Source organism: Struthio camelus, chromosome 4 (assembly GCF_040807025.1).
Source record: "Struthio camelus isolate bStrCam1 chromosome 4, bStrCam1.hap1, whole genome shotgun sequence".
NCBI lineage: Eukaryota > Metazoa > Chordata > Aves > Struthioniformes > Struthionidae > Struthio > Struthio camelus.
The window spans coordinates 33143004-33169320 of NC_090945.1; the positions used below are offsets into that span (position 1 = coordinate 33143004).

Sequence of the window (26317 nt, forward strand, 5' to 3'; positions counted from 1 at the left end):
ACACCTTTGATTTTCTCATTGGTAAATCTTAAACTGCTTCAATGTTTCACTGTGAGGCATCTCTTTTAGCTCTTTAACTACTGCACTAAGATAGTGGAAGAAATACTTAGTGGCAGTTGTGTAATCCATGAAAGGCAAGTATGCAAGCAATTCCTTGGTAAATACAGTGGGAGCAAACTTGTGAAATGAGAAAGATGTAAAATGGATTCGTCAATCTTGTCCATAATTTCAAAGATAAAAATCAACCAGCAGCCAATGTGGAGTGACTGCTGGTCACTTTCTATGCAAGAACGCGGCGGGTACATTAATGAACAACACCAAAGTACACTGAAGACCTCAAGGGCCTACAAGAAAAAACACTTTATGGTGGGGCCTTAGCTGACTGTAAATTATTTACAAGCCTGTAGAGTATCCAAACGCTGAATAAACACTTGATCTTTTAGTAAACATTGAAAGGACCTTGAACCAAACATATGCAATCCATACGTTTATTTTGACAAATCTAAAGAGCTAGTTTCAATGCAAGCGGGCAAGAAAGAAATTAGTCTTCAGAGATCATGTTTGACTAGTTTCTACCAATTCAAGCAGGATTGGTGGCAACACTGCTGAGTTCTGTATTTTTAATTTCATAAAACGCATATATATTGACTAAAAATTATGAAAGGTCATAACAAATGTATGCACACGCTGCTATAGAGACCAAAGCGTATTTGACCCAAACATCTACACAGGTGTTCTGAGATGCCAAGGGTTGAAAAATAAAGCATTCAGGGAACACACTTTACCAGGACACCCCAAAGAAGAACACAGGGCATACAAAGCAAATCTGTTCTTGTGCTATGTACTCGTGAATTACAACTTAGTCTCGGTTTAAAGAATGAGACGTTCAAAAACGGAATCCTCCAAGAATTTCTCCAAGTCACCCCATAACCCAGGCAGGGACCCCACACCGTCGACCATGCGGGCAAAGCTTCAGCTTCCACAGGAGCGCGGATCTGAAGGAAACCTTACCGTAGCCCACACGCCGCACAGTGCGAACAACTCAAAGGAAAAAAAAAAAGAAAAGAAAAGAAAAAAGCGACTTCGAGCCCCTCGGGTCGCGGGGTGCCCGCCCAGCCCCCACCCCGGGCCGCCGCCCCAAACCCCCTTCCCTGCGGCGCCCGCCACGCTCACGGGCCGTTATTCCGCCCCGCCGCCCTCACGCTGGGGGGGAAGGGACGGACCGAGGGGGGCTCTCGCCCCGCCGCGCCGCGCCGCGCCGCGCCGCCCTTACCGGCCAGCCCGCCGCCGCCGCCGCCATCGCCGCCGTGCCCCTTCCTCCGCTGCAGGATGAAGTAGGGGTTGGCCCGCTCCGTGACCCACAGGGCGTTGGCCAGCAGCACCTCCTCGGGGTTCACCCACATGCTCCCGCCGCACGCCGCGGGCGGCCCGCCGGGCGGCTGGTGGGCTGCGCTGCGCCGCGCCGCGCTGCGCCGCGGCCCGGGGCGGGCAGGCACGCAGGCACGCACGCAGGCACGCACCGCCGCTCAGGCTGCCGGCGCATCGCACGCCGCGCCCGGCCGCCGCGGCAACGGCAACGGCGGCGCCATGCCCTCGGGCCTCCCCTCCCGCCTACCCGCCCACCGCCCGGCGGGCAGCGGCCCCGCCAACCCCCGCCGCGGCGCCCAGGACAGCGGTGACATCAGCGCCGCCCCGGCCCCGCCGCTGCGCTGCGCCCCGCTCCGCCCCGCCGCCAACCGTCGCCGCCCTGCCCGCCCGCACCGCGCGCGCGCGCGCGAGCGAGCGGGAGGGAGAGGGGGGAGCGGGGGCGGGGGGGGGCGCGGCCCCCGCACCTGCGCGCGGGGCGGCTCGCGAGCGCGGGGCAAGGCCGCCGCTGACAGGCGCTGGCGGCCGTTGCAACGGCCGGTCACGTGCCCTACCTGTCAGCGATCCCTCTCCCGCCCCCGCCAGTCGCGGGCACGGCGGCAGCTGGGAGCGAGCCCCGGGGGCAGGAGGCGGTGGAGCTGCCGTCTGGCCGCCGTGCCTTTCGGTAAAGCCGGTCTGCGCTGGGCCAGCAGCACCTTTAAAGTTCACCTGAAGGCCGCGTCATGACTGGTCCCTGAGGCCTTGGGGGCATCTCTGAGGGCCTGAAAAGTCCTAAAATAAACCGACACACTGGGCAGGTGTACCAAGTACCCTCAGAGAGTGCAGTAGTATATACAGGTGACACACACGTTGCACCCAGGCCGTTTAAAGCGCTGCCTTGATTTCCACATTACCGAGAAGTTAGGCTCGTGGCCTGCCTTTAGTGAGAAAACTACTGTCTGCTCAGATACTAGTTTATTAAAAAAAAAATCGAAGATTAAAAACATAATATTCCAAGCACAAACTCCTTCACGCGTTGGTCCTGGCTCCGGGGCCGGTGTGGAGCGAGGCGCTCGCGCGGGCGTGATGGGACGGCAGACACGCGGTCATGGGGCAGACGGCTCTCGTCTGAGGTAGCGGTCACGCGCTGTCGCTGCGGGGGGCAAAACAGGCTCTGACGAGCGTTTAAAAACTAGCGTGATTCCCCTCGCTCCCGCTGCGCCGCCGCGGTGGGCTTTTTTGTTGCTAGTGCTACGGGCCGGGGGCAGGATGTGGTCACACCAGACTGCTCAGAGGCCGCAAGGCTGGTGAATGCTCCTGTGTTGTCACCAGGAACGCCCTCAGTGCCAGCGGCCCGCAGTAGAGCTACTACCGCACCGCCGTGGCATTTTGGGGAAGGCTAAGCCAACGGTGCGGCACTGCAGCCAGAGCCAGCGATGGAAGTTCATTCTCCGGGAACCGTTCAGATGATCTCCAGAGGGAACAGAGCGTTAACCCAGCATCAACAGGCAACAAAAGCCTCCCCTTCCCCTTTCTAACTTGCCCTTGAACAGTGGGTGTAGACAATTATATATGCAAAACTGTCAGCGCTAAAGGCAGCTGCCTGGTCTTACTGGGGACAATTAAGTCTGTTTCAGATGCAAGTACAGTGACATATATTAACGGCATGAAATAAAACCCCCCAAAACTTAAGTTCCTACATCCTTTCTGTTCCTTTTCCGTGAAGTGTTCTAGAAGATTTGGATAGAAATGGGGAAAAAAAAGTCATAACTTGCATAAATGGCAGCCAAAAATAGGTTATATTGTGTCTTTTTTTTTTTTTTTTGCTTTGTTGTAGTTAGTAGCAAGGCATTTTTAAGTGAAAACCTGATCTTTCACAGTAAAAAAAAAAAATTAAAAAAATCTGTTGTCCTATCATGGCTGACTTTTTTAGTTAAAGCCCGTATTATCATACTACTGTTATATTATGTATTATGACTGGAGAAATTCTTTTTTGAACATCCTTTTTGACACAGCACTGCACTGGGAATACATATTGAACACATTATCCTAAACCTGCACCCAGTAGGAGCTTTCTAAAGCAGTCACCCATATTTTAGATATAACTGGCACTCTGCTTTACATTTGGTTTATGGATGTAAACATTGGGCTTTGGTAGGATGAGCTGGGTCCCGATATAGCAATAACCTTAATTCAGTGTTTACTATCCTGGGGATCCCTATGTCATTTAGAAACATAGTCAGTAAAGATTATTTTGCACAATCTTGATCATTTAAAATATTATAATGATACACAGACTGCTACACACCCTCCCCGTACTATTCGCTCCTTGTTCTGAAATCTCTCTGTGGGCTGGTTTTATATCCAGCTGTTATGACCAAGTTAATTCCATATACGAACCATCTTTGCAATTAAAACTGCATAGGCAAAGTCCAGGCATGTGATATCAACACTGCTATCTTTTTTGACCAAGGCTGTTATACTGCTGGAAAATAAATGAGCTTTGTTTGACAGGAACTACTTCCATGAGATGTATTGACAGTCCAAGGTAAAACACTGTGATATTCTCATCTTGTATCTATTTGTTAATATTGTTCTAGATTAATCATTCTGTTATCTTAACAAAGCTCAGTGATAGACCAACTAGTCCCTGGTTTGTTAGATCAACTAACAAAGCTTATTCTTTTTAAATGTGGGAACCACATCAGCACAAGGATGATAGGATCAAAATGTCAACACATACTGTCTTCTGATGGAATGAAAACAGATTAAATATGCTTAACTCTTAAAACGCCAAAGCAGTTGTTAAAACTTCCTACAGCGAAACAAACGGACATAATCATAAAGTTGAGAAGAAAAATACCAGCCCTTTTGAATATGCCTTGGGAGACTGCACACAGTGCAGCTAATGTTACTAACAAAGCTGGAAAGCCGCCAAACAATTGACAACAGCTCATATTTTAAGTGCAGCAGCGCCCTGAAAAAGGCACTGTTCACTCACATTCAGTGAGATGCTAGAGAAAGGGGAGGAATATGTCTTGGTAACAGCACAATCTACCCCCTTTTCTCAGGTTCAGCGATCTGACTTAGTACTTTTAGGAGCCATCAGCAGTGAGGCAGATAAGAAGTCGGTAAACCAGTTCAGCAAGAAGCAACATTGGCTCTGTTTCTTCCACATGATAGGAGGGAGAAAGTTTGAAGAAAAACACTGTTAAGGAATTAGCTTTCTTCTAAAGATTTTAATGATTTTTATGATTGCATGCTACTGTAGTGATGAACTTCTACCTATTGGAGATGATAGATTTCTTGATGGGAGACCTAAGTTGTTGCTGGACAACAAAGAAGCTGCTGAACTTAGTATAGATTTAAGACTGTTAATACCCTCCCCAGAATCTCCTCTTCAATTTCTTATGCTACCTGAATTTAAGTACTTTATTCTGTGTTGTAAGACTTAAATACCTTCGCCCTTTCATAAACTGTTTAAGTTTATTCATCCTTAAATTCAGAATAAAAGTTATTTATCCTCAAATGACATTCCTTACTTTTCTATACAGTTTTTGTTACCTATGTTGTACTAAAATAGAATACACATCTGATTAAAGCTTCTCTAGAGAAGAAGCATTTCATCAGAGATGGGAGGTGAACCTATATTAGACCTATGGAAACAAAGGAAAAAGCTGAGGTACTGATCTGTCCTTTAATTCATTTGTATATTGACTGATTTGCAGGGTTCCTTGATTTAACTGAGCACTTTTCTCATCAGTTTCTGGGGTCTTCAGCAATGGCTCCGGTTGCTGAAACCAGCATCCTGAAAACTAGCTCAGAAATCTCCAAAGTGTAACTGGATGGGGAGACATCATGGGCTAGAACACAGATAGAAAGTACCTCCCTTTTTCTCTCCGGGTTTGGCTTATGAAATCATAGTTAATAAATAGTAAGAGTCACAATAATATATTATAACAATTGCAGATCTTTTGCTTAATTGTGATGTCCCTTAACCCTTACCAAATAACACCATGTGATTCTGGAGGGAGTCAACAAGGAAGAGGTTGATTTGGCAAGCGCTGGCATAGAGATGGTAATGTAGTCTGTGGGAGTGTCTGCTCAGAAACTGTGCGTAAACATAGGGAGAGAGAGGGCGGAGAAAACTTTGATACTTCTTTCCACTCCAAATCTTAGCTTTGTTTATTTGTTGACTTTTTTTTTCCAAGAGGCTGATATAAATTCGTGGTCTGACTTCCACTAATGTCTGTCTCTTGTTGAGTAAGCTCTTCAGGAGATAAGTTCTCGTTAATACTATTTTCTAAGGTAGTGCCACATGTATTCCTTTTGAATAATAAACATGTCAAATTGGGGCCATCATTTTTAGGTAAACCTCCTTGATGATCTTAATAGAGCCTTTTTAAAAACGGTTGGGGTAAATATGGTATGATTAAATAATTGTTACCTTAAATATTTCACAGATTATTGTGCAGCATGTCTGTGTTTTCTGTGTTTCATTTTATTTTTTTTCCATTGTCTCTCTTTAAATGGCTCTGAGGGGTCCCCTACTTAGTTGTAAAATGTAGGAATATGCGGTGTGCGCTAAATACTTCCCTAGTGCAATTCCAGCGCGTTCAGCGGAGACGCATCAAGCAGGAATCTTGCTTTGTATGTGACTAAAAGCTTAATAATTTATCATGTGGCAGCTGATCTGAATTAGTACTTGGAGATTTCTGTTGTATGTTCTTAAAGGACTAAATGATTCCTGAAATGCTGATAAGATATGCTTATTCTGATATCTAAATGAAGAGAATAACTATTTACCAGTGATTTACCTACTTATTGAAAACAACATAGACAACACCAAGATGAGTTAAGATACTGAAATCTGAAGAGCTGACTTTCTTTGAAAACATCACCTCAGTTCCAGTCAAACACATTCAAATCCTCCATAAATAATGTCATCGTGCTCAGAGTAACCCAGGAGAACAGGTTTTTGCCATAGCAGTTCAGCCATGTAGCCTCAAAAAACAAATACGCTAACTGATTTGTGCTAGTTTCTGAATGGAATGTGTAAAGAAACACCAATCTGGATAATGTGGTTTTTTTCAGTTTTGCAGAAGATTGATGCCCACATGTAAGCGTGGTCTTGCAAGGTTATGCAGCATGCTGAACTCACTCTGAAACCTGAGAAAAGCAGAAAGAATGTAAGTTTTTTTGTGTTTACAAATCAAAAAAGGAAACCTACGTTTTGGTGTTCACCAAAAAGGTACGGCCACAGGGGGCTTTAAATTGCGTGGTCTGTTACTTTGGGATGAGGTGGTACTCATCGTAAGTCAGTCTGATGCTTACCGGTTTCTTAATAAGTCTTTAATACTTGGGAAGACTGTGGAAGAGGTTATTCTGATGGAGGGAAATGAAAGGTCTCCGATTACACAGGAAGAGAAAAGACACAAAATAATTTTGTGAAGGAGCACAGAAGGCCCACTCTGATTCCTTTCCGAAAAAACAAAAATCAGGAAAGCTCCCCTCTTCCCTTGCTGGGACTTCAGAGCTGCCACATCTCTGTTCAACATCTGCATTTACCCTACTCCCCTCTCTGGATGTAGCTGAGGGGAGATGAGTTGCAGTGTGCCTGGCCACAGGCACGCTGCTGCATCAACTTTGCCCCCGTGGCTGGCTCCCGAGCGAGCAGGAACTGCAGTGTTCAGTAAAGGGGCTGTTATGATACTTCCGTGAATGATGGGGAGGGGAAGGAGGGGAACTAGTCAAGACTCACCCCTCAGCTTTTCTGTTTATCTGTTAATTCTCACCTCTATAGTCCCAGCCTGTATTTCCTTGCTAGGCTCCTCCTTTCTTTACAGGGAATAAGGGGATAGTAGGTGCTAGTAAGAGTTATCTGCCCTTCAGGAATACTTAAAAGTGATTCTTCAGTCATTTATAACCATTTCCCTTCCATGCCGCTGCTTAGGAAAAACTATCTACAATAAATCAAATGTTGCAGTTGACTAGCTATATTAGCAGTGGCTTTCTGTGAGAAAGTACAGTTCATATCATCTTTGAATGGATTTTCCCAGTGCTGCTGACCCTAAGAACTGAGATGTGGAATTTCTTCAAATTTTTCTCTTCTGCTTGAAAATAGTCACAGAGAGCAGTCATGGAAACTATCAGCGCTAAAAGAAATCTTTTGAGAAAGTCATATATATTTGACAAGTCATAAACATGCAGAGCTGTGGCAACTGGATTACAACCTGATCTACACTGGGAGTTTTCACTGCATTTAATATTCTGTTTTGCAATTCACATGGACTACTAAGTCCAAGATGGTATTGACCACAGCATTTCTAGTGATTTGTGCAATTTTGTTAAGTGTCCTATAGTGATTCTGACATCTGTTTACTCTTTTCTGCTCACTTACCCTGGTGCAGCAGAAAGGATATATACAAGTTGATCTGCATCAGAAATTAGATTTCCATCTGTTAAAAATGTCAGGATTTTTAACATTGTTTTTGTTCCAAAAACCCAGCACATTTTTACTACCGTTTAGAGGATGACACATCAGAGAGATATTGGGAATCAATGGTCAGGAACAAGTATCTCTATATGAAGAGCTCTATTCCTGATTTTTTGGGGGAAGAAATTTGTGTTGGAGTGTATTTTTTCTGGAGAAAGGCCTCTAGGACATCAGAGAAATGAAATCTGCCTGTAGCAGAAGGAATCAGGCCTGTGCTTTGTACCACAGATACCAAAATCTGTTTTTAACCCTTTCAGGAGTCCAGTTTAGGTGACAGGTACCTACAGCTGCCACTGACTTGAAGCAGCACCCTGGCTACCCCTTCAAGTTAAGCTAAATCTATAGAACCTTATGTATGGATTTAAAAATTCATTTTCAACATTACGTTTTAGGAAAAAAACCCCAAACAAACAGGCTTTGTTAAGGAGTTTGGGCTCATGAAAATTATAACAACTTAAGCCAGGGGAAAAAAAAACATTGAACAAATAACACGAGCAATTGTAAATATACATATTTATATATAGATAATGCATCTGTTTGTAAATAATAAAAGGATAACAGTCAATATGTAGAAAAAAACATTTGCACATTTTATTTTAAAGGAACTTGTCAGTATATATACTATACTCATATTCACATGACAGAATTTCTGGACAGTCGTGAATTGCAACACATCAGAGAAACTTGCAGTTTTAGACTTCTCAGAAAACTGAGACCAAACAGGTGGACCAAAGTTCAGACGTAAGAAGCAACGAACCTGGAGAATCTGAGCCATATATGCTGTTGATGCGACTCGGGTACCTCTAAGGTAAAATTAACGCTCATTTTAAGGTAATAGAAAATTTAAAAGGCTGATGTCATAGTTGTCACAATGCTCATAGGGGGATGAAATCATGCTCCCAAGGAAAGCAGGATTCAGAGCAGCACCGCCCTGGGGACTTTTTCCCCTCGGCATTATCGCTGAGAACAGCCCTTGCTCTCCTACACTGACGTTGGCTGTGCTGAAAGGGTAGCATGATTTTTGGATGGTCCATAATAATTGAGAAGACAGTTTCATGACAACGATGTCACAAACTTCTGGAGAGACAGAAGAAAAAAAATCAGTCTGAAATGGCCTTCACCATTTTGTAGTCTGTTATTCCGTCTCCTCATCTCCACCAGAGCGTTATTTTTTACTCTCTCCGGGGAAAAAACAGCTCCCACGAGCGTTTCTCATGAGGCAGCTAGGCAAGGCCAGCTGACCTTGGCTAGCCACTTTGTGGCAAAAGCTACAGGCAGCTCATCTACTTTTTGATTTCCTTGTTGATTAATCCACAGTCAGTCACACAAAATCATAGCGGTGAAGACAAAAACAGCTCTCTGGCGAACTTGTGGCTCTGCCCTTCCTCCCACCGCGCTCTTCCTGGCTGCCCACCAAGCAGCTGCTGACAATCTGAGACCAGCGTTTCTGTCTCCGCACAAAATGCCTGTCTTTACCGACGGCATAGTTAGTCTGGGCACTCAGCCAGCTTTTAAACCAATCTCCTTACCATCATGCAGAAACCCTCTGGAGATACAGGAGGTGTTTTGAGCTAATGCTAGCCTAGCCTACATGGCTGTAAGCTGCATTGCAGCCTAGGCTCCAGGTTAATTCAGCCCGGTACTTGCCTGCTTTCCAGGCATGGATAAAAGTCCTGATGTCTTCCCACAATTCCCCCTCAGGCAAAGACAGGGTTTCCTTTATTTGTGGCACTGGATCGAAACATTTTAGTACAAAGCACCACGGTACCTCTTCCCAAACACACATGCAGGAACAGCAAAAGCGCTGTTAAAACCAGCACAGCCAGGCTCATACCATGTCTCGGATGCAAGTTTGCAAAACGTTCACTAACTTGCAGTGGCGACACACCCTCCCTAAACCTCACTGCTAGTGTCATCAGAGTTCAGGTCAAAACTGTGCCTTTGAGCCATTCCCATAAACTCTGTCAGGGCTAAGAGAGGAAGATGCATCATTCTCCAGCGCTTTCTGAGCAACTGACAAACACAAGCAAAAGGAAGGGATGAAAGAAATAGAAGAGGGAGAATGCAGAAGGCAATGATTCAAGGCTGAAGGAAAATAAGAGAAAAAGGCACGTAAACATGAAAAAAGAAGCAGAGAAAGACAAAAGGACCTAATGGAAGTGTGTGGAGGAAGGGGTGGAGAAGAACTGGGAGGGGAAAAAGGAAGAAATTTAAAAAAAAAAAAAGTGATGCAGCACGTCAAAACATCACAACGTTTTAAAATTGGCAGATTCTTTGAATCCCTTGTTATCTGCTTTGTCACATCACGGGAGAACTCAGCCAACAAAAAATTCATGCCAGTTCCTGCCAAGGTGTATGCAAAGCAGCTGCTGCAGGATGCTGGCAAACGCTAGCTGAGCTGTTGCCCTGCTCTTTGCAGTGGCAGTACCTCGCCTGCTGCTCAGCTGTCTTTTACTAGCTCCTCTGGGCAACTCTCTTTTGTCGGGGCGGTTACTTTCTGGCTGTGGCTTTCAACCTCAATTGCAGGCAAACCTCTGGGTACTTTCGCTAGCCGTTACGCGGGCCCATAACTGTGAGGCTTCCTAGGAGAGCCACTGTTTTCTCTCTCACTGCATTATGTTTCACCTTCTCTGTCGGGACTCGGTGTGTACGCACATGAATAGGAATGAAGAAGAATGAAAACTTTTCTCAGAACTCATTAACTTGCTTTTCGGTGTGCAGTGGTTATATTGGCTCTCTCTCAAATAAAGGTACAGGGGCAAACCAGGTACACACAGCATCTCAAACAAGCAGATTTCCCCACAGAAAATTAAAAACACGTAAGTTAAGGGCTTTTATTAGTGTTCTGGGCCATATAATCTTTCACCACTTGCTCCCACCTCAGCGGACACTGCTCAGCCTTCTCTGCCTTTGCCTTCCTATACAACTAGAAAATGTTGAAAAGCATGCAGAAATGGCAAAATCCTCTGCCCTGTTCAGGAGGTGTTTCTAGTGGATCTCATTCTCCTCACTGCAGACCTTGAAAAGTCCTGTGGAAAATCCCTGCGGAAATCCAGAAACTGTTCACGAGCAGCCTCCCTGGTGCAGAACATCCCCGCTCGCGAGCAAGGACTTGTCATTAACGCAAGTGTACCCCAGTGGCTGCACTCCCAAGAGTAATCATTGTAGGTCTGCTGCTACCAGACTACCAGCAGGTTCAGTCTGATCCACCCGGAATCACATTTCCATCAAATTAGTCAGAACATGTAGTAGTGCCAGCCCCGTGCTGGCTCCAGAGAGGACAAAATATCTGATCCAGCACAAAGCCTGTCAGAACAAAGTTAACCAGCCACAGATTTTGGACAAAATTTGAACAATCAGGTGCTCTGCAGGATGTGATCCAATACAAGGAGCCCTAAGTATCTTATTGCTGAGCCACATCCCCAAAGACAGTGCTTGCTTGGGATTATTGTAGCTGCTGAATGGGGATCCTGAAAATTGCCTGTGGAGATAAAGGTGTGACAAATCCCACTTGTACATCACCTGCTCATAGGGTCTGGAGGTAACATGGAGAGGAATGTTAATTAACAAGAAAAATGGTAATTTATCATATAAAACTCATATAGACCAATATATTTATTCTTTGACAAGGTTATTATTGATAACGATACAGCTGCGGGTCAACTAACTTTGTTTAGTGTCTGTACAAACCACGCCAGGCGTTTGAGAGAGATGAATTACTTGGGCTTGTACCAGCAAGGCGCCCGAATGCTGTGCCCTCCTGGGAGCGCTGCTGAAATCAGAGGAGCAGCCTCTGATCTCAGCTGTCTGTAAAGCAAGGTCAAGTTCACCTCACCGCAGCAGAATTAAATTGCCTACTTTCCGTGCAGAACTGCAAGGCAAAAAAAAAAAAAAAAAAAAAGCACCTCCTTAAGAGAGCTCACTACTTCTGGTAATGCAAAAAAACTCATGTCCCCATCAATCCTTATGCTTATCATCACCCCATTCTGAGCAGCATAATCACATTCCCACTGCAGACAAAAGAATACGAGACATGAGGCTGGCTAAGGGGGGGGAAAAAAACACAACCAAGCAAGAATGATAAAATCCGTGTGATCTGGAGAATATAAATCATTGAGCTGGAGGAGGAATCTTTAGGTTAAGGTGGAAAAGGAAAATGGATTGTATGAGGAGGGCTTACCTCTGACTGAGTGTGGGGACGAGGCACCAGGAGAACTAAAGGAATCAGTGCAGAATGGCAGGATTTGAGATCGTGAGGGAGAAAAATATCCCTAAGGAAAGTAAAGAGGAAAATAGTTAGCAGAACAGAGAATGGTAAAAAGATAGAGAATAAATAAAAGGCAACAACAATGATGACAAAGACAGAAAATAAAAACACTAGGACCTACGACTTTGACAATGGAAGAATCTACTTGTAGTATAAAGGATTCGAGGGAAAAAGTGGTTATCTCACAGCTAGTAAGCATACCAATGTGCAGACCAGGGCTTTCTTCCCCAAATTAATTATCCTTGAATTTTCTACTACCTTGCCACGCAGAAAACAAGGGAGGTAGCAAACGAATATTTCACAGTTATTTGTCAAGAATGCAGCATTTATAGTAGTGTGACAAGCTCTATGTAAACACTGAAAAGGCTACTTCTATGTTTTTTTCTATGCAGCCTCCAGCAGAGCTGCTACTGGCACATAACCGCAACAGGAAACCACTTTCACTACTTTCATTATTTTCTCTAGGTATGACTAAATATGAAACTTTTTCACCACAGGTAAAGCAACAGAGGCATTATTTTGTCCTCAGCTACGCTGAATGGTTAAGCATATTTGTGAAAACATAAAATCCATAGTCCATAAGATATCCACTATGACTTACGCAAGCAGTCTGTAAGTGTACCAGCACGCTAAAAGGTAACGCTCCTTTCTGAATAACTCATAATCTAGCTTAGACCAATTCCAGAGATGAAATATGTTCAGGTGTTTTCCTGTTAAAAACAATCCATGGCCTTTCCCTTTTTACCAGTTAGAATCACTGAAATAACTCTCTATACTACTCTAAAAGTCCCCTGCTGATAAACTCTATTGGTTTCTCCCCAGATTTAGTTTATTATGTACTATCGTGTGCATGTGTTATTAACGGCTTTGTAAAACTGTGCTACCAGCTTGGTTTGGCATTGGCCCCTTCTAGCAGCTGCCAGGCATTAGTGAAATACGTACTGGCCTGTGGATTTTTTTTCTTTCTTTCCCAAAGGGTGTATGCAGTCCGTCAGCTAGAAGGGGTGGATAACCCGGAGGAGCTCCCGGCCCCCTTTGCCAGGCGCCGGGCATCCCCAAGACAAGGGCAACGCCGCAGGGTCCTACTCTTGGTGGGGCTGCTCATCACCGGCCTCTCCTCACTGCTTGGCACCCACCGTCCCCGCGCAGCTTGTCACCAACCAGCAGTAGCACCAACTGCACAGAAGAGAAAACTAGGGTTGGGGACAATGGCCGAAAAAAGGAGTGTTCGCTATGTCTGCGGAAGCGGAGTTGGCTCCCGCGGACAGCTCAAACAGAGGCCGGGTCGCTGCCTGTGTCCCTTACGCCGCGAGGGATGGAGGCTCGAGCATGTAAAAGGGAAAAGAAGAAAAAAGAAATCTATTTGTGCAGAGAACTTTACAACTCTTTAACCAAGGCACTGAGACTGCTTTTGCAGAAATGTATTATCTGTTCAGCTACATTGTCTGCACCTGAGAGCACTTTTGGCTCTTGCAGATAAGATGAAAAAAAGTGCTTTTCTGGGGAATTCAAGAAGTGGCAACCCAAGAGTGATCAGCAACACTCGCTTAGCAGAGGGAGCAGGGGGGAAAAAGGAGAAGAGGGGAAAACCCGCAGCAGGAGAGTCAAACAATTTTTGTATTTTTCTCTGAAAATAAACGCGGGCTCAAGTCAGTGCCCTGCCCCAGGGCAACCCTCCCCGAGTAGTTAAATGGAGCTAGAAGAGCAGCAGATGGCACAAGGGCATCTCGGCCAGCTGCTTGGGAGAGAGGGAGGCATCGCACAGCGCGGCCCCCGCCTCCGCCAGCACAGCCGCTGGGCAACGCTATTGGTTTTGCTTGTTTTTAATTTCTAAATGAAAGCATGTTTTTGCCTGTCACTAATGAGCGGATAGTCCAGCAGGACTGTGGTCATGCGACAAACCGACTTGCTCTTACTCACCGGGGAACTAGACGGGGGAGCAGGAATCCGCTCATACGTTGCACAGAGCACCACTGCGGCAGCAAATCTGACTTGCCTCTTGCGCGCATATATTTCACTACTTTTAAAGGTAGCTTTCATACCATCGTTAAGCTTTGTATGTGTGTTTTAATCCCATGGAACTGTCAAAGAGGCGATCTCTGCTGAAGCCTAACCCGCAAACAGTACCAAGGCAACGCTTTCTAGCAAGTCCCACATAGGTGTTCGCACTGTATTAGTTTTACGACAATTAATTTAGGAGAAATAATTATTTTATATCACAGAACTCAGATCTTCCAACAGATTAAGAATATGTATGCACAGAAGCGACAGGAAAACTGATTACGGGAAATCAAGAGAGTCAGTCACGCGCCTTCGGGTTGAGAAGCGTAGACGATAATTTGGCGAAGCAACTGCAGAAAATAAAGAATTAATGTAATATTAACATTAAACAGTCCTTAAAGCAAGTATAGTCCTAGCTGAGCTATTTCAAAATGTATTTTTTCTTTTTCATGTAAAAACCTCAGAAGTCAATTTGTTGAAGTCTGAGAGAGAATAAGCCAGGAATACTTCTCATTCTCTGCCAATGAAGATAGTTCCTTTCCACTCGTCATGACTTCTTTTACTTGTATTTTTTTCTGAGAAGGCAAACGTAATTGTTCTTGAAACAAGAACAGACACTGAACTACTCAGAGATTGGAAAGTCATGTGTGCCTTGATCAGACTTCTTTTTAAATAAGAGGTAATAAAAATAAGGAAGGAAACTCTTGAGACAGAAGCAAACTGCTGTACAAGAGGGACACAGGCATACACAAACACACAGATTCACATGCAAACACACACGAGAGCTGCGGGTAACTGCAGACCCTGTTGTTACATGGATGCTACAGTCAGAGCAGTCACACAGCTTCCTGCCTCTCTCCATTTTTGCAGAGTTTTCTTCTCATTTTGTTGCTTTTATTAAAATTGATGATTTATTCCAAAATGCTTTCTGAAGGTAGCCCCGCAAGTCTCTGTAGCCGCCGGTCTGTAACGCTAGGTGCGCCGTCTGACGGATGCAGCCTCGCCACGTGCTTTAAACCAAACCCCCTGAGCGTACCTGCACGAGCGTCTGATGCTCTTGGTTCAAACGCGTGAGAGCCTAAGTGCCCCAAGAAATATAAAGCAAACTTCTCATGCCTTGAGACAGAAGAGACATCAAACACACACCAGGGCAAGAACGTTGAAGGGATCCGTGAGTTATGATCACCTTTGTTGGTAATTTCCTGATCACTGACAAGGTTTGTCTGGTAAATCCTATTTAAGCTAAACAATGTGTCCTGCGTGGCTTGGAAGTTGCAGAAATGGGCATTTGTCACGCGGAAGGTCCTCAGGAGCCCTCTTCAGGGCAGGCCCTTTTCCGAGCAATGAAAGGGCAGGGTAACCAACCCCCGACATTTAAAATATACAAGAAACAGCCCTCCCAGTCACAGGTGGAGAGTGTTCAAATATTTACACACCTGTAAATACTACCTATTCTGTAAAAAAAAAAAAAAAAAAAAAAGCTGATTTCTAAAGGTGCATTTACTTGTAGATAGTCTTGATGATAAAGCACCAATAGTAGTCTGAAAAAAAGCACCAAACCCCACCAAGGAGCACACCGCTGTAGAAATATTGTTCTGAGCTGGGGAGTTCCTTGTGGGCTTCACTGCCTGATATGAGTCAACCTCAGCGTTTCCTATGTGCTCTTTAGTAGCTGAGTATAAAAATAATTGGAGAAGAAGGAATCGTAAAATAGGAGAGAGGAGAAAAAAAACACACCGATGGGATCTGGGTAATCTGCTCAAAGACTAGAATTCCAGTGTAATGAATAACCTGTGTAATTATTCCAAAATAACTCCCTGTACAGACACATTTATTTAACAATAATTTTGCCTTCATTCAATGTAGCTTTGAAAGTGGATTACACTGATTTGGATTAATGTTTTCTTTTCCCCTAGAGTAAGATTATGCTCCAAGGAATCATTCAGACACAACTATCACAGCATAAATTAGAAACCTGCCAAAATCCACATCAATTTTCATGCGCAGACACCTGCTTTGTAGAAGGACAAAAAATTAAAAAAAAAAAAGATTGCTATCATAAATATTTTTGAATGATACTGTAGGTGCTGCCCCAGAGCTGTACTGATGAATTTCAGATGTGTCCCCTGGGCTATGGGATCTACATTTAAAGACTTGGCATTTTGTTTCCGCGCGTCCCAGCTTGGCCAGTCGGCCTTTGCGAGGATTGTGTGAGTACCGCGGGTGCCCACGTGTGCTTTCATTTCTAGGTGTTCACCCATGTGTTTAACTGGAAGCTAGTCTGGAAATGGCCAGAACAGCAAGGCCCGACATGGGCGATATTTTCTTTCCCTCTGCCTCCCTTTGCTTTTTTCTCTGTGGCTACGAAATATTTCCTTGATGAAGCTGCGCTGCCTGCTTAACCAACCAAGTCTTTCAAAATTGTTCGTGCGGGACGGCAGATGGGGTTACAGCGTGGAAGGGAACGGATAGATGGTGGAAGGATATCACCACACCACGATGACATGCAAAATTACTCTTCGATTACTGAGCAGAAGCAGCCCTTTCCTAGCCCACCGACGCGCTCCGTTACCTGCTGTGCCTCCGCTGCCCTCAACGGGACGCGAGGGACCGCCACCTCAGGGAAACCTTATTGGACAAGACGACGCCGACCCGCCTGAAACCCTTCAGCCGGCTGTTTCAGACCAACCAGCCCGCAGCTGCTGGTTCCCACGACGTCCCCGGCGCGCGGGAACGGCCTTCGCCGCGCGCGCCGCCGGGTCGGCACCGGACCGAGACCCCCCCAGCCTCCGCCGCCGCCCGCCCCGCGACTGGCGCGAGTCGGCTCGTCCCCGGGCCCCGCTCCCTCCTCCGCGCAGCCGGAAGAGCACGGCCCAGGCGCACGGCAGCGCTTCATCAGTTCACCTGATTCACCAGCAAGAAGCGGCACGATAGCGTCAGTTGTTGCCCCTTTGCTACGATGGGGAAACCTGCTTCGGCATCACCTCTTTAACATCACCCTTTTCTTAATATAAAGCTCCCACTCACAATTTTTCTCTCTCTTTTTCTTTTTTTTCCCTTCTTTCTTCTAGCTCAAATACGCAGTGTCAGGAGCATATCTCGAGGTATCTGAAACCAAGAAACTCCATTGTTAACCAGCCAATGACTTTGGCTCGGCTGACATTTTCCCGGCTATTTTTAGCGCATGACTCAGCCTCGGCGCGCTACAGCGCCTGCAGAGTCCCTGCGGGCTGCTGCCGGGGCCTCATCCAGAGCCGCACTGAAGCGTCAGGCAAGGAGGGAAAAGCAGGCAAAGAGAGCAAAGGCTTCGCACATGCACCTGCCAGGCGTCCTTCGCGGGAAGGGGAAAACGCGGGAAACGGGGCATCGCGGCAACACAGGGGGAGAGCAGGAGCCGGGAGGGAGATATTTTACGCGGCTCTCGCAGGAACATTTCCTGGGCTTTGCTGGGCTGGTGGAAAGGAGGATGAGCCCTGTGAACGCCGTCTCTGAAATACGCGGTTGAGAACCCAGAAGAGAAATTGGGAATTTTTTCAGCCTGTCCCGCCGGCAATGGAAAGCCCGGCCTGCCTCTCCGCATGTATGCAAGTCCATCGCGTTAGTTCTTGAAACAATTGCGTTTTGGTAAGTCTCAGCTCCAGCCGGGTCTCGCTACAAGCTGCTATCACGAAGGAGAGGCCTACGCACCCGACTCCGAGACCGAAGGCATCATCCATCTTCTTTGTGAACAAGTTTGCTCTTATGTGTAACTCTGTTGCACGTCACTTCAGCGAGGACGGATGGGTGGCATCCTCGGAGGCAGGATTTTACGTGAGTTTTCAATCCCCGTGTGCTCTCCCAGCCCTGCCTGCCGAAGTAGCGGGCAGCTTGGAGAAGGAGCTGTTCCCGGGAGGCAGGTTTCTCTCGCGAGGCATGAAGCATCCCGAGCCCTCGTTCACCAGCTTTAATGAGAGTTGAAAGTAGTCAAAACTTTTCAAGAATCAAATCCCTGGTCCCTGCAGCCCGCGTTTTATTTTTAAGTTATTTTTTCTTTCTGACAGCAGGTAGAGATGAAGCATATTTGATCTGAAGTGAGATGGAAATTCGGGCTGCGATGGGAAGGAGTCGCCGCCTGAGCGGTCATGCGCTGCTCAGCGCCGACATCCTCAAGCCAATATCCAACCCGAACGCATGCAGGCAGTGAGGCACGTCCCTACCCAACACCGAACGAGGGCACGGGGGGGCAGCGAGGCCAGAAACGCACCCACCAGCCCCTGGCAAGCCTGGCACTCGCGGTGCTCTTGGGAAAGAAACACAGCTGTCATACAGGCGGAGACCGCCTGTGCTTCGTACCCTACAACATTGTCCTCTCTCTTGGCGCTTCTTGAGGTGGACTGCCTTTGCAGAGGTCTGGCTAGACCTGCCCGCCGAAAACAGCGCTTAGGGAAAGGCTGAGCTTTTGCCTCCCTATCTGCTCTCCCCCAGCTCTCGTGCTCGCTCAACCCGATCTGTGGTTCAGATTTCGCTGGACCAGTTATTACACAGCAGTGGGGTTTGAAATTAAGAAAAATGCTTTCAACTAAGCTCTTCAGCACACCGTAATTACAATTAATCATACCCTTAGTGCCACAGTGCTACCAATTATCCCCTGACTGCAAATGGGGGTCACCTGCACGAGTACAGCCAGCTGCACAGCTGCTGAAGCCATCGCAGCCGTCCTGCCCCGGGGGACGGCAGCAGCACCGCCAACAAAAAGACCCTCGCTCCTACCACCTCTGCTAGAGCCTTCCTGACTGGCATGGCCACACGCTACATCTTTCCTGACATTTCATGCAATCTGGATTTTTAGTGTCCAGGTCCCCCACTACTTCCTTTGCCATACCAGCCTATCGGTTTGCCCCTGCTGGCAGAAGCAATTTTTTCTTCATTTCTTTAGCCTTCTAAGCACTGTTTCCTGGGATCTTTTGATGTTATTGCCTACGTGAGACCCCCTACATGTGCTCCTGCCCCTGGCATGGGCCTGAAAGGCTGGTGGGAGCTGGCTGTGCCCCGCAGCCGGTCCCCAAAGCCAGCAGCGCTGCATCGATTTATATCCACCGCAGGGCTGGCACTCAGGCTGCCTGAGCAGACGTTACCAGCTACTCTAGAGTGAGACATAAAAGATTCATAATGCTGTAACCATGCACTGCAGTAATACATGGGATGACAGAAAAATATTTCTTCAGGACCCCATCACCCAACAAGCAAGCAGCAAAAAGCTTTAAGCATAAGCACCTTCTGTTTTGATTTGTTTTCATCCTACAATTATTTTAAAATTCTAGTTAGCACAGATGTTATTTGTGGTGCAATAATCTTAAGCGGCAGCGAATTCAGCCGATCAATAGGATGCTGCATTATATTACTATTTCTTCTCACTGCTTTTAGGTTTCATATCTTTCATGCCTTTGCATTTCATGTAGGAGTAAATAATCATGACTCCATGATTGTTTTCTCCAACAGTATTTTACATCCCTCTCGAGCTCCCTGTACAAGCCAGACGAGTACAAGCAGTGGATGACGAACCAACACTGAGGAAAGCTGTCGCTGTGCGGGTTGGTGGCCGCAGGGCCTGAGCTTCTGCTGATATAAACGGAAAAGAGATGATAGGTTTCCCCTACAGCCGGAGAAGAAAGCTTCGCTGTCAAAAAAAATGAAAGCTTCAAGCTCACTCGTGTGCACCGCAAACACAGCAAACCACCTGTGATGAGCAGAAAACAGGCCTGAGTTTTGTGAGCATAGCTCATACAAAAAGGTATTGCTATGGAAAGTACCTCCTTACAGACGACCAGAAAACGAGCATCTGACAACTTACATTAAGAAGATTGGCATACTCAGCAGTGCAACTTTTCTTCTAAGTGGCTTTACAACTGCAACGTCTTCTATTATTTTTTAATTTGCAGCTAGCTCCCGGCTACGATACCTCAGAGAGACACCTTGCAGAGAGGACTCCTGCCCTCAGACGTGGTGCACCATCAGAAATGGTGTCACAGGATTGCTTCCTGCGAGCTAAGACAGACTGGGAAGGGCATCAGGAGGCAGCTCACACATCCCTGCAGCCTCTTTTCCCCCGCCAGTCAGCTCACATTTAACAGCATCGCTCTGCCATGCAGCTAGGCGCCCCGTGCAGCCTGCGATACCCTTGTCCGTGCTTGCTACTGCTCTGGTTTTGATGGCAAATATGGGCTGGATGACTCTCACCTGAGATTTTACAATTACATCTTGTTTCCTCCTCTTGCCTTTTTTCCTCCTCATTTCCTTTGTGTCTTCTCCTTTGAGTCTTGTTTCCTCCCTCTTTCTTCCACTTGGCACATTGGAATACATATATATGCATATATATACACACACACACACAAATATATATATAGGCAGTGCATGAATCAGATTTTCTCAATATCCTGCTCCACTGTAGTTATTTTTGAAAGGCATCTGTTTAACATGCAATTCGTTCGCAGCTGTTCCCATGTGATAATTTGTGGCCACACAACAAGATCAAAGTCCGATCAAGGTGAGGAGGTACGACAGTGGGGGATTTCAACGTAGGGTGGGAGAAAAAGCAGAAAAGGAAGGAAGAGCACTCTCAAGCATCAAGACTCCTGCAGAAGTGAGCGATATAAGTGTATACAGAGGAAGAGAAGGCCCAAACCCAATCTCACTGAAAGGGGTGGAAGTCAGGAATAAAGCCGTCAAAGCCTACAGGGTTATAACAGCGAGTGGCTGCTCTGGGTGAAATTGGGGTCTGACCAGGAGGCTCCAGACTAAAAGTTGTACGGAGGAAGAAAATTTAGGAGGCTTCTCCTACTGAGGCACCCAGGAAGCCTGCAAGCCTCTCGCGGGTCCAGCGGCCCTGCCTGCGCCTCCCAGAGCTGAAAAACACGGCGGCAGTGGGCATCTCCCACAGGGTCGTCGTCCGAACCCGCCACCCGGCTGGCCTGCCCCCCGCTGCTATAACACAAGACATTGCCATTGTAATTAAAAAAAAGATAATAATAATAAAAAGAAGAAGACACACCAATCCCCTCCCCGCCACCCGTATCCTGAAATCAAGTGTTTTAACATCTAGCTTTCAAAAGCCTCTTGCAAAGGAGGGTCAGTAGTATATCACCTCCTTCTGAAGAGGGGAAAAATTGAAGCATGAGAGCTGTTTGAGCTCTAAACCCTTTAATACTGGCTCCAAACTGGGTCCAGAGACTCCAGTCTAAACTTCATCTCATCTCAGGAGGTTCAGACACCTCCGTTGCATGAAAGGGGCAAAAGAGAAGCCGAGTCAGCAATGGCACCTGGGGACAGAAAAAATGCAGTTTCTCCTGCCTCTCTGTTTGGTGCCAGACCACAGTCCTTTAAAACATGTGACGATACTAGTGAGACAGGAGAAATGAGGATGGACATTTACAGTATTTGCAGTAAAGCACTTCAAGCAAAAGAGAAGCGTTTGACCATTTGGCTACCACCAAGAGTGATATAATCCGGGAGGCAAGACTAACCTCTGTTTCTACCCGAATTAGAGAATAAGCAAGACGGAGAGTGTTTTCTTGTGCCAGCACAGGTTAACGGCTTTCAGGAAGGTTTGTGGCATTACAGTTAAGGGCAAACAAGAACAAGCTGACGCTGCACTGCTAGAAAGGCAAAATTATGTTTGTGCTCCACACACAGTTTAATGTGTCACTTGCACGTGGTCAGACTTCAGATCTTGGAGATACTGAAACACATTTCTAAATTGCTCTATTTAACATCTCAGATGCGTGCGGAGCGAGATTCAGTAGCACGGATTTGCTCCTTTGCTGGAGAGATGTAATAATCTTATGCAGCTGTGAGATCATCTCCCTCGAGGTCATCTCCAACACAAAAGAAAAACTCTCGCAGCCAGCGTGAAACTACTTCCACGTTTATGAAGCCTGGCCGCTGACAAAACACACCTACCACACTCAGGCAATAACTATCAAAATGCCAGATGATTTATTGGCTTTACGGCTTCTATCTGAGGATGTACTCATTCGGTTCGTTTAACAGAAGATAACACCAACACAAATCACCGATTTCCCCAAACTCAGCCTGCGAGCTGCCCCGTGGTCCCCAGCTCTGGGAGCAGCACCCGCTCTGCATGGCAGCAGCTCCCCAGCTGGGCAAGGAGCCGGCCACGAGGGAGTCCCCCCCCCCCCCAAATTTTAGTGGGGGAAAGGGAAGCCAATTTTTAATAAATACTGCTATGACTCCAGGCAAAGCGAAGGCTCCTGGGTGGCAACACACCAGAGGTACTCGAGAAACATTTCAGCTCATGAGCTGTGCAGGCTGCCCCCCCACAAGCAGCGAGGAGAAAGACCTTTTTCTTACCAAAGGGTCAAAGGAAAAGCGAGCCCTTTGCTGGCTCCCAAAGAATAGCTCCCTGCCATCATCCTGAGCCTTTTCTTCCACCAAAAGCAGGCAAAGGGAGCCCCATAGGCTTCCCTTGTTACTCAGGAGGAGCAGGTGAACGCACAGCGAGCACCCCCAGGTTTGCTGGGCACCACCAGCCCCCACAGGAACAGAGAGCCCCCTGCCCTAGCTGTGGGGCAGCCCCAGTGGCCGTATCCTGACTCCTTGCTAACAAGTCATCAGACACACCTGAGCCACTTGGGCAGCTGCGTTTATTTAAGACTTCACTCAGCTTAAGCAAATAGATCCCCCCGCCCCAGCAGTAGGAGCAGCGATCCTTTGCAGAGCTGTCCCACAGCCTGAAAGGCCATCGGTGACCGCTCTCCGCAGGATCTCCTTCTCTGTCTCTTTTGGGTCAGTTATTTAAAAGGTACCGCACTCCTCACAACAACGCTGCAAGTAACTCACATCTGTGCAGCTCTCCCCGTTCAGTTTCTGGTACTTTCTCACTCTCAGATCCAAGCCGCACTGAAAGCGTTAATCATCTTCCGCTCTCCCGAAGCTCCTCCTGAGCCGAGCAGACGTGACCGTCTCCATCGCTCCCGCTCCCAGGCAATACCCCTGGGAAAAGAGAGAAATCCCCACACTTCTCTCCACCGGTAAAGGCATACCGGAGGTGATGAAGTGAGTCACACGTTAAAGCTGTACTGCCGGCTTGTGTTTCACCTTGAGGGCCCGAAACTCGGCCAGGATAGGTGAGGACATTGGCTGAAGGTCATGAACAGCACTGAAGGAGAAATGCATTTCAGCTGAACCGAAAGGTGCCCACATGCAAACTGCGTTTCCTTACGTTTGGGCTGTGATAGCATGGGAAACCCAGCACCCTGGAGTGAGATCACTTTGCAGTTTGGGTTTCCCCCACCCCGACCCCGCCACAGCAAAGTGCTGCCAGGTCTGAGCAATTCCCCGTGCAGGGAAATGCCTGCTCTTGGCGTGTGTGTCCGCTCCTCCACGGACCGATTCTTGGGCAACCAAAGTGATGCCAAAATAACCCACTTCTAAACAGACGTAAGTGTTCAGCTGATTGCCTTTAAGATCGCTCTCAGATCACTAAATCAGCTGAAATGTGGCATCTTCTTCACCTACACAGCTCTGCGGCGGCTGGAGCTGCAGGGGCTGCAGCCCTCGTCCTCAGCCCTGCTCTGTCCGGGTCCTCCAGCCTCCCTCCCGCTACTGCGACCGTCAGCGAACCTCCTCGCTGCGCTTTGCTTCATTTTTCCTGTCCACGAAATTTTCCCTGCGAACCGCTGGGAAGCGCATCCGCAGGGCAAGGGAGCCTCCTGTCGGGAGACAGCCGCCCCGGGAAGTGAGTCCTCCTCGCCTGTGGCGCTGGGCAGCTTGCTTGACGAGCTTTCCACGCAGCGCGGGTTGGGGCCGTTGCTAATTGCGGTGCAGCCGAAACCGCAGAGCTGGACACTGCGGTGCACACTGAGCTCTCGGCTCCTTCGCTCCGCGGCTGGAGACCGGACGATATTCCCAGCCAACAGAAGACGCTTTGCTCCTACGGGGGAAGCAGCTGTTGTTTAAGGGCTGCAGGGGGCCAACGGGCCCTCCCCAGCCACGTGGGGTTGGGCTCCCGGCAGTTAGTGCTCTTTTTTCCAACACTTTCTCCTCCCTCACCTGGGCTACAAACGTACCCGCTACCCGCCCCTCCTTCCCTCTCACCCTCGCCCGATTGCTGCGGAAGCTGAGGGTTTGCAGAAAACATCAAATATCACACTATCATGTGATAGACACGATGTGGGACGGTGACCCCAGACAGCCCTGGACAGCTACTTCGGGGGAGCCTGCACGCCAGCCAAGCTCCCGGGCTTGCGCCCATATCCGCTCCCAGCCGACGCTTCATTCCAGCCTGGTTACAAGTTTAAGGCTCCGAGAGCCAATAAGGAGAAACACTCGGGTCTCACAGCCCTGGGCCGCGATGCCGGCAGCCAGCAGCCCTGGGTTCCCCCCGCCCCGCGGCTGCAGCCCCGGGATGGCAAGAGGTGATAGGGGCTGGGATGGCCACGCAGCCCGTGTACGCCACCACCACGGGCTTCGCAACGCACGGCCACCTCTTGGAGAGGCCGTGCTGCCGTGGAGGCACCAACAACAAGAATAGTATCCGGAATACTATCCAGTCTTCGTCATCGCTGTTCATGTCGGGCAATGGCTGCTCCAAAATTGTTCCCTTTCCGTTCTGGGAGCTGAATTTGTTAATGGTAAGCCAGCTCGGCTCTGCAGCCGGGACGTGTCAACATCAGAGGGATGGGCTAGAGATCTGCAAGAGCAGGAGCGGTGTGCTGCACGGTTCTGCTCCTCTGCAGGGACCTACTTATCTCCAGGGCTGAGCCAGACGTGGGCTCGATGGCGGCTGGGCCAAGCCGGCGCACTGCCCCCGTGAGAGGCCAGCAGCACAACTCGGTCCGGCCTGCAGGCTCTGATGGACAAGCCCTGGGGTCTCAGCCAAGACGTTTCAGGCATTACCGCTCCCAGATGTCTGCTCCTGCCCTCTGCCAGGAGCTACCATGCTGCATAGCTGGGGCTGGAGGAGGGACATCTGCTGGGGCTTTGGCCGCACACTGAACCCCCAGTGCAAGCCAGTCCTGGCCGTCTCCAGGAGGAGGACAGACGATAGCGCTGGGTGCTGAGCGGCAGGTATCTGTCCTGTTTCGTCCTGGGAGAGGAGCTGGGTCATGGCCTGCAGCAGAGCACGGCCCAGGCCCACGAAGGTGGTGACGCGCCGCCTGCTTCAGCTGACGTGGCCTGGCCTTGCTATCAGCTTGTTTGCACAACTGAGGAGGAGTAATGAGTGTATTGCAAAACTACACCCACATTTATCGTGCACTGCTTTCCTACAGCTTATCTATGATAAACATGAATGCACCAACCCACCACACCTCTCTTTGGGTCTTCGGACCTCTCATTGCCCTTCAGATGCCCTCGGATCCAGCTCACGGATTTACAGAACTGCCTTTTCAGACGACTTTTTCCAGAACGGCCCAAGACTTGGCGCAAACCAATGGGGCTCCCGCCCAGGCACCCTGCAAACGGGCAGCACAAAGCTTGCTTTCTTTCCAAGCAGGTGTTGGGCACCATGGGCCAGAAGGGACCTCGGGTCACCTAGCGTAGGGCGAATCGGGGTAATGCTCTTGGAATCCTTCCGCTGACTTTGGGGGCCCGAGAGACGCCGCAGCAGCGAGTAAAATTTGGCTTGTTCCTTTCAGAGGGAAAAATGAGAACGTGGAACAGCATAGTTTTATTTCCATATTTTGACCAGAAGTTACGCCCATATAGAGTAAAGCGTGATGTAACCCGAGGCTTAAGCATGCGCTTACATCCTGGAATTAATTGCCTTACGCCCCTTGTTATTTATAGACGTGATGCCGTTCCCGGCGGCTCTGCAGCGTACTCCTTCTCCGATGCTATCTGAGCGCTGTGCCGCCCACGAGATCTCCAGTGTCAGCGGCAGCTGTGTTGTGTGTGCAGCTCACATAGCAACTGAGCACAGCTGGCTGCCAAGGAGAATTGGCCCTGCTTTCTCCCATGGCCATTTATTAAACGGAGGCGATGAACGAAGGAGAGGGGCAGGGAGGGAACGGCCGGAGGAGGCGTGAGACCAGATTCCTTGGATAATAACACCAAAACGCTCCCTCCGTAGACAGGCCGGGGCTGATTTCTGCGACGCCGGCTGCCGGCCTCGGCGGACGGCTCGTTACGCGCGGCCGGAGCGGTGCCAGGAGGGACGGGCGACGCCAGGGCGGCTCTGCTGACCGGCCAGCGCAGGTCAGGGTCAGAGCCGT

General features: G+C 48.2%; 1 protein-coding gene across 4 annotated transcripts in view; it reads right to left on the bottom strand.

The window, feature by feature from the left end:
- The window catches only part of TBC1D9 (TBC1 domain family member 9), a 68016-nt gene extending 54792 nt beyond the window's left edge, over positions 1 to 13224 (bottom strand). For 3 of the 4 annotated variants that reach the window (XM_068942119.1, XM_068942118.1, XM_068942117.1), the window contains exon 1: positions 1274 to 1480. In XM_068942119.1, the coding sequence (XP_068798220.1) occupies positions 1274 to 1403 (130 nt within the window). In that variant the 5' untranslated portion in view covers positions 1404 to 1480. Of the gene's footprint in view, positions 1 to 1273; positions 1481 to 12020; positions 12112 to 13049 lie in introns of those variants that run through there. The other variant, XM_068942116.1, reaches the window with a different exon arrangement.
- Between the last annotated feature and the right edge of the window lie 13093 nt (positions 13225 to 26317).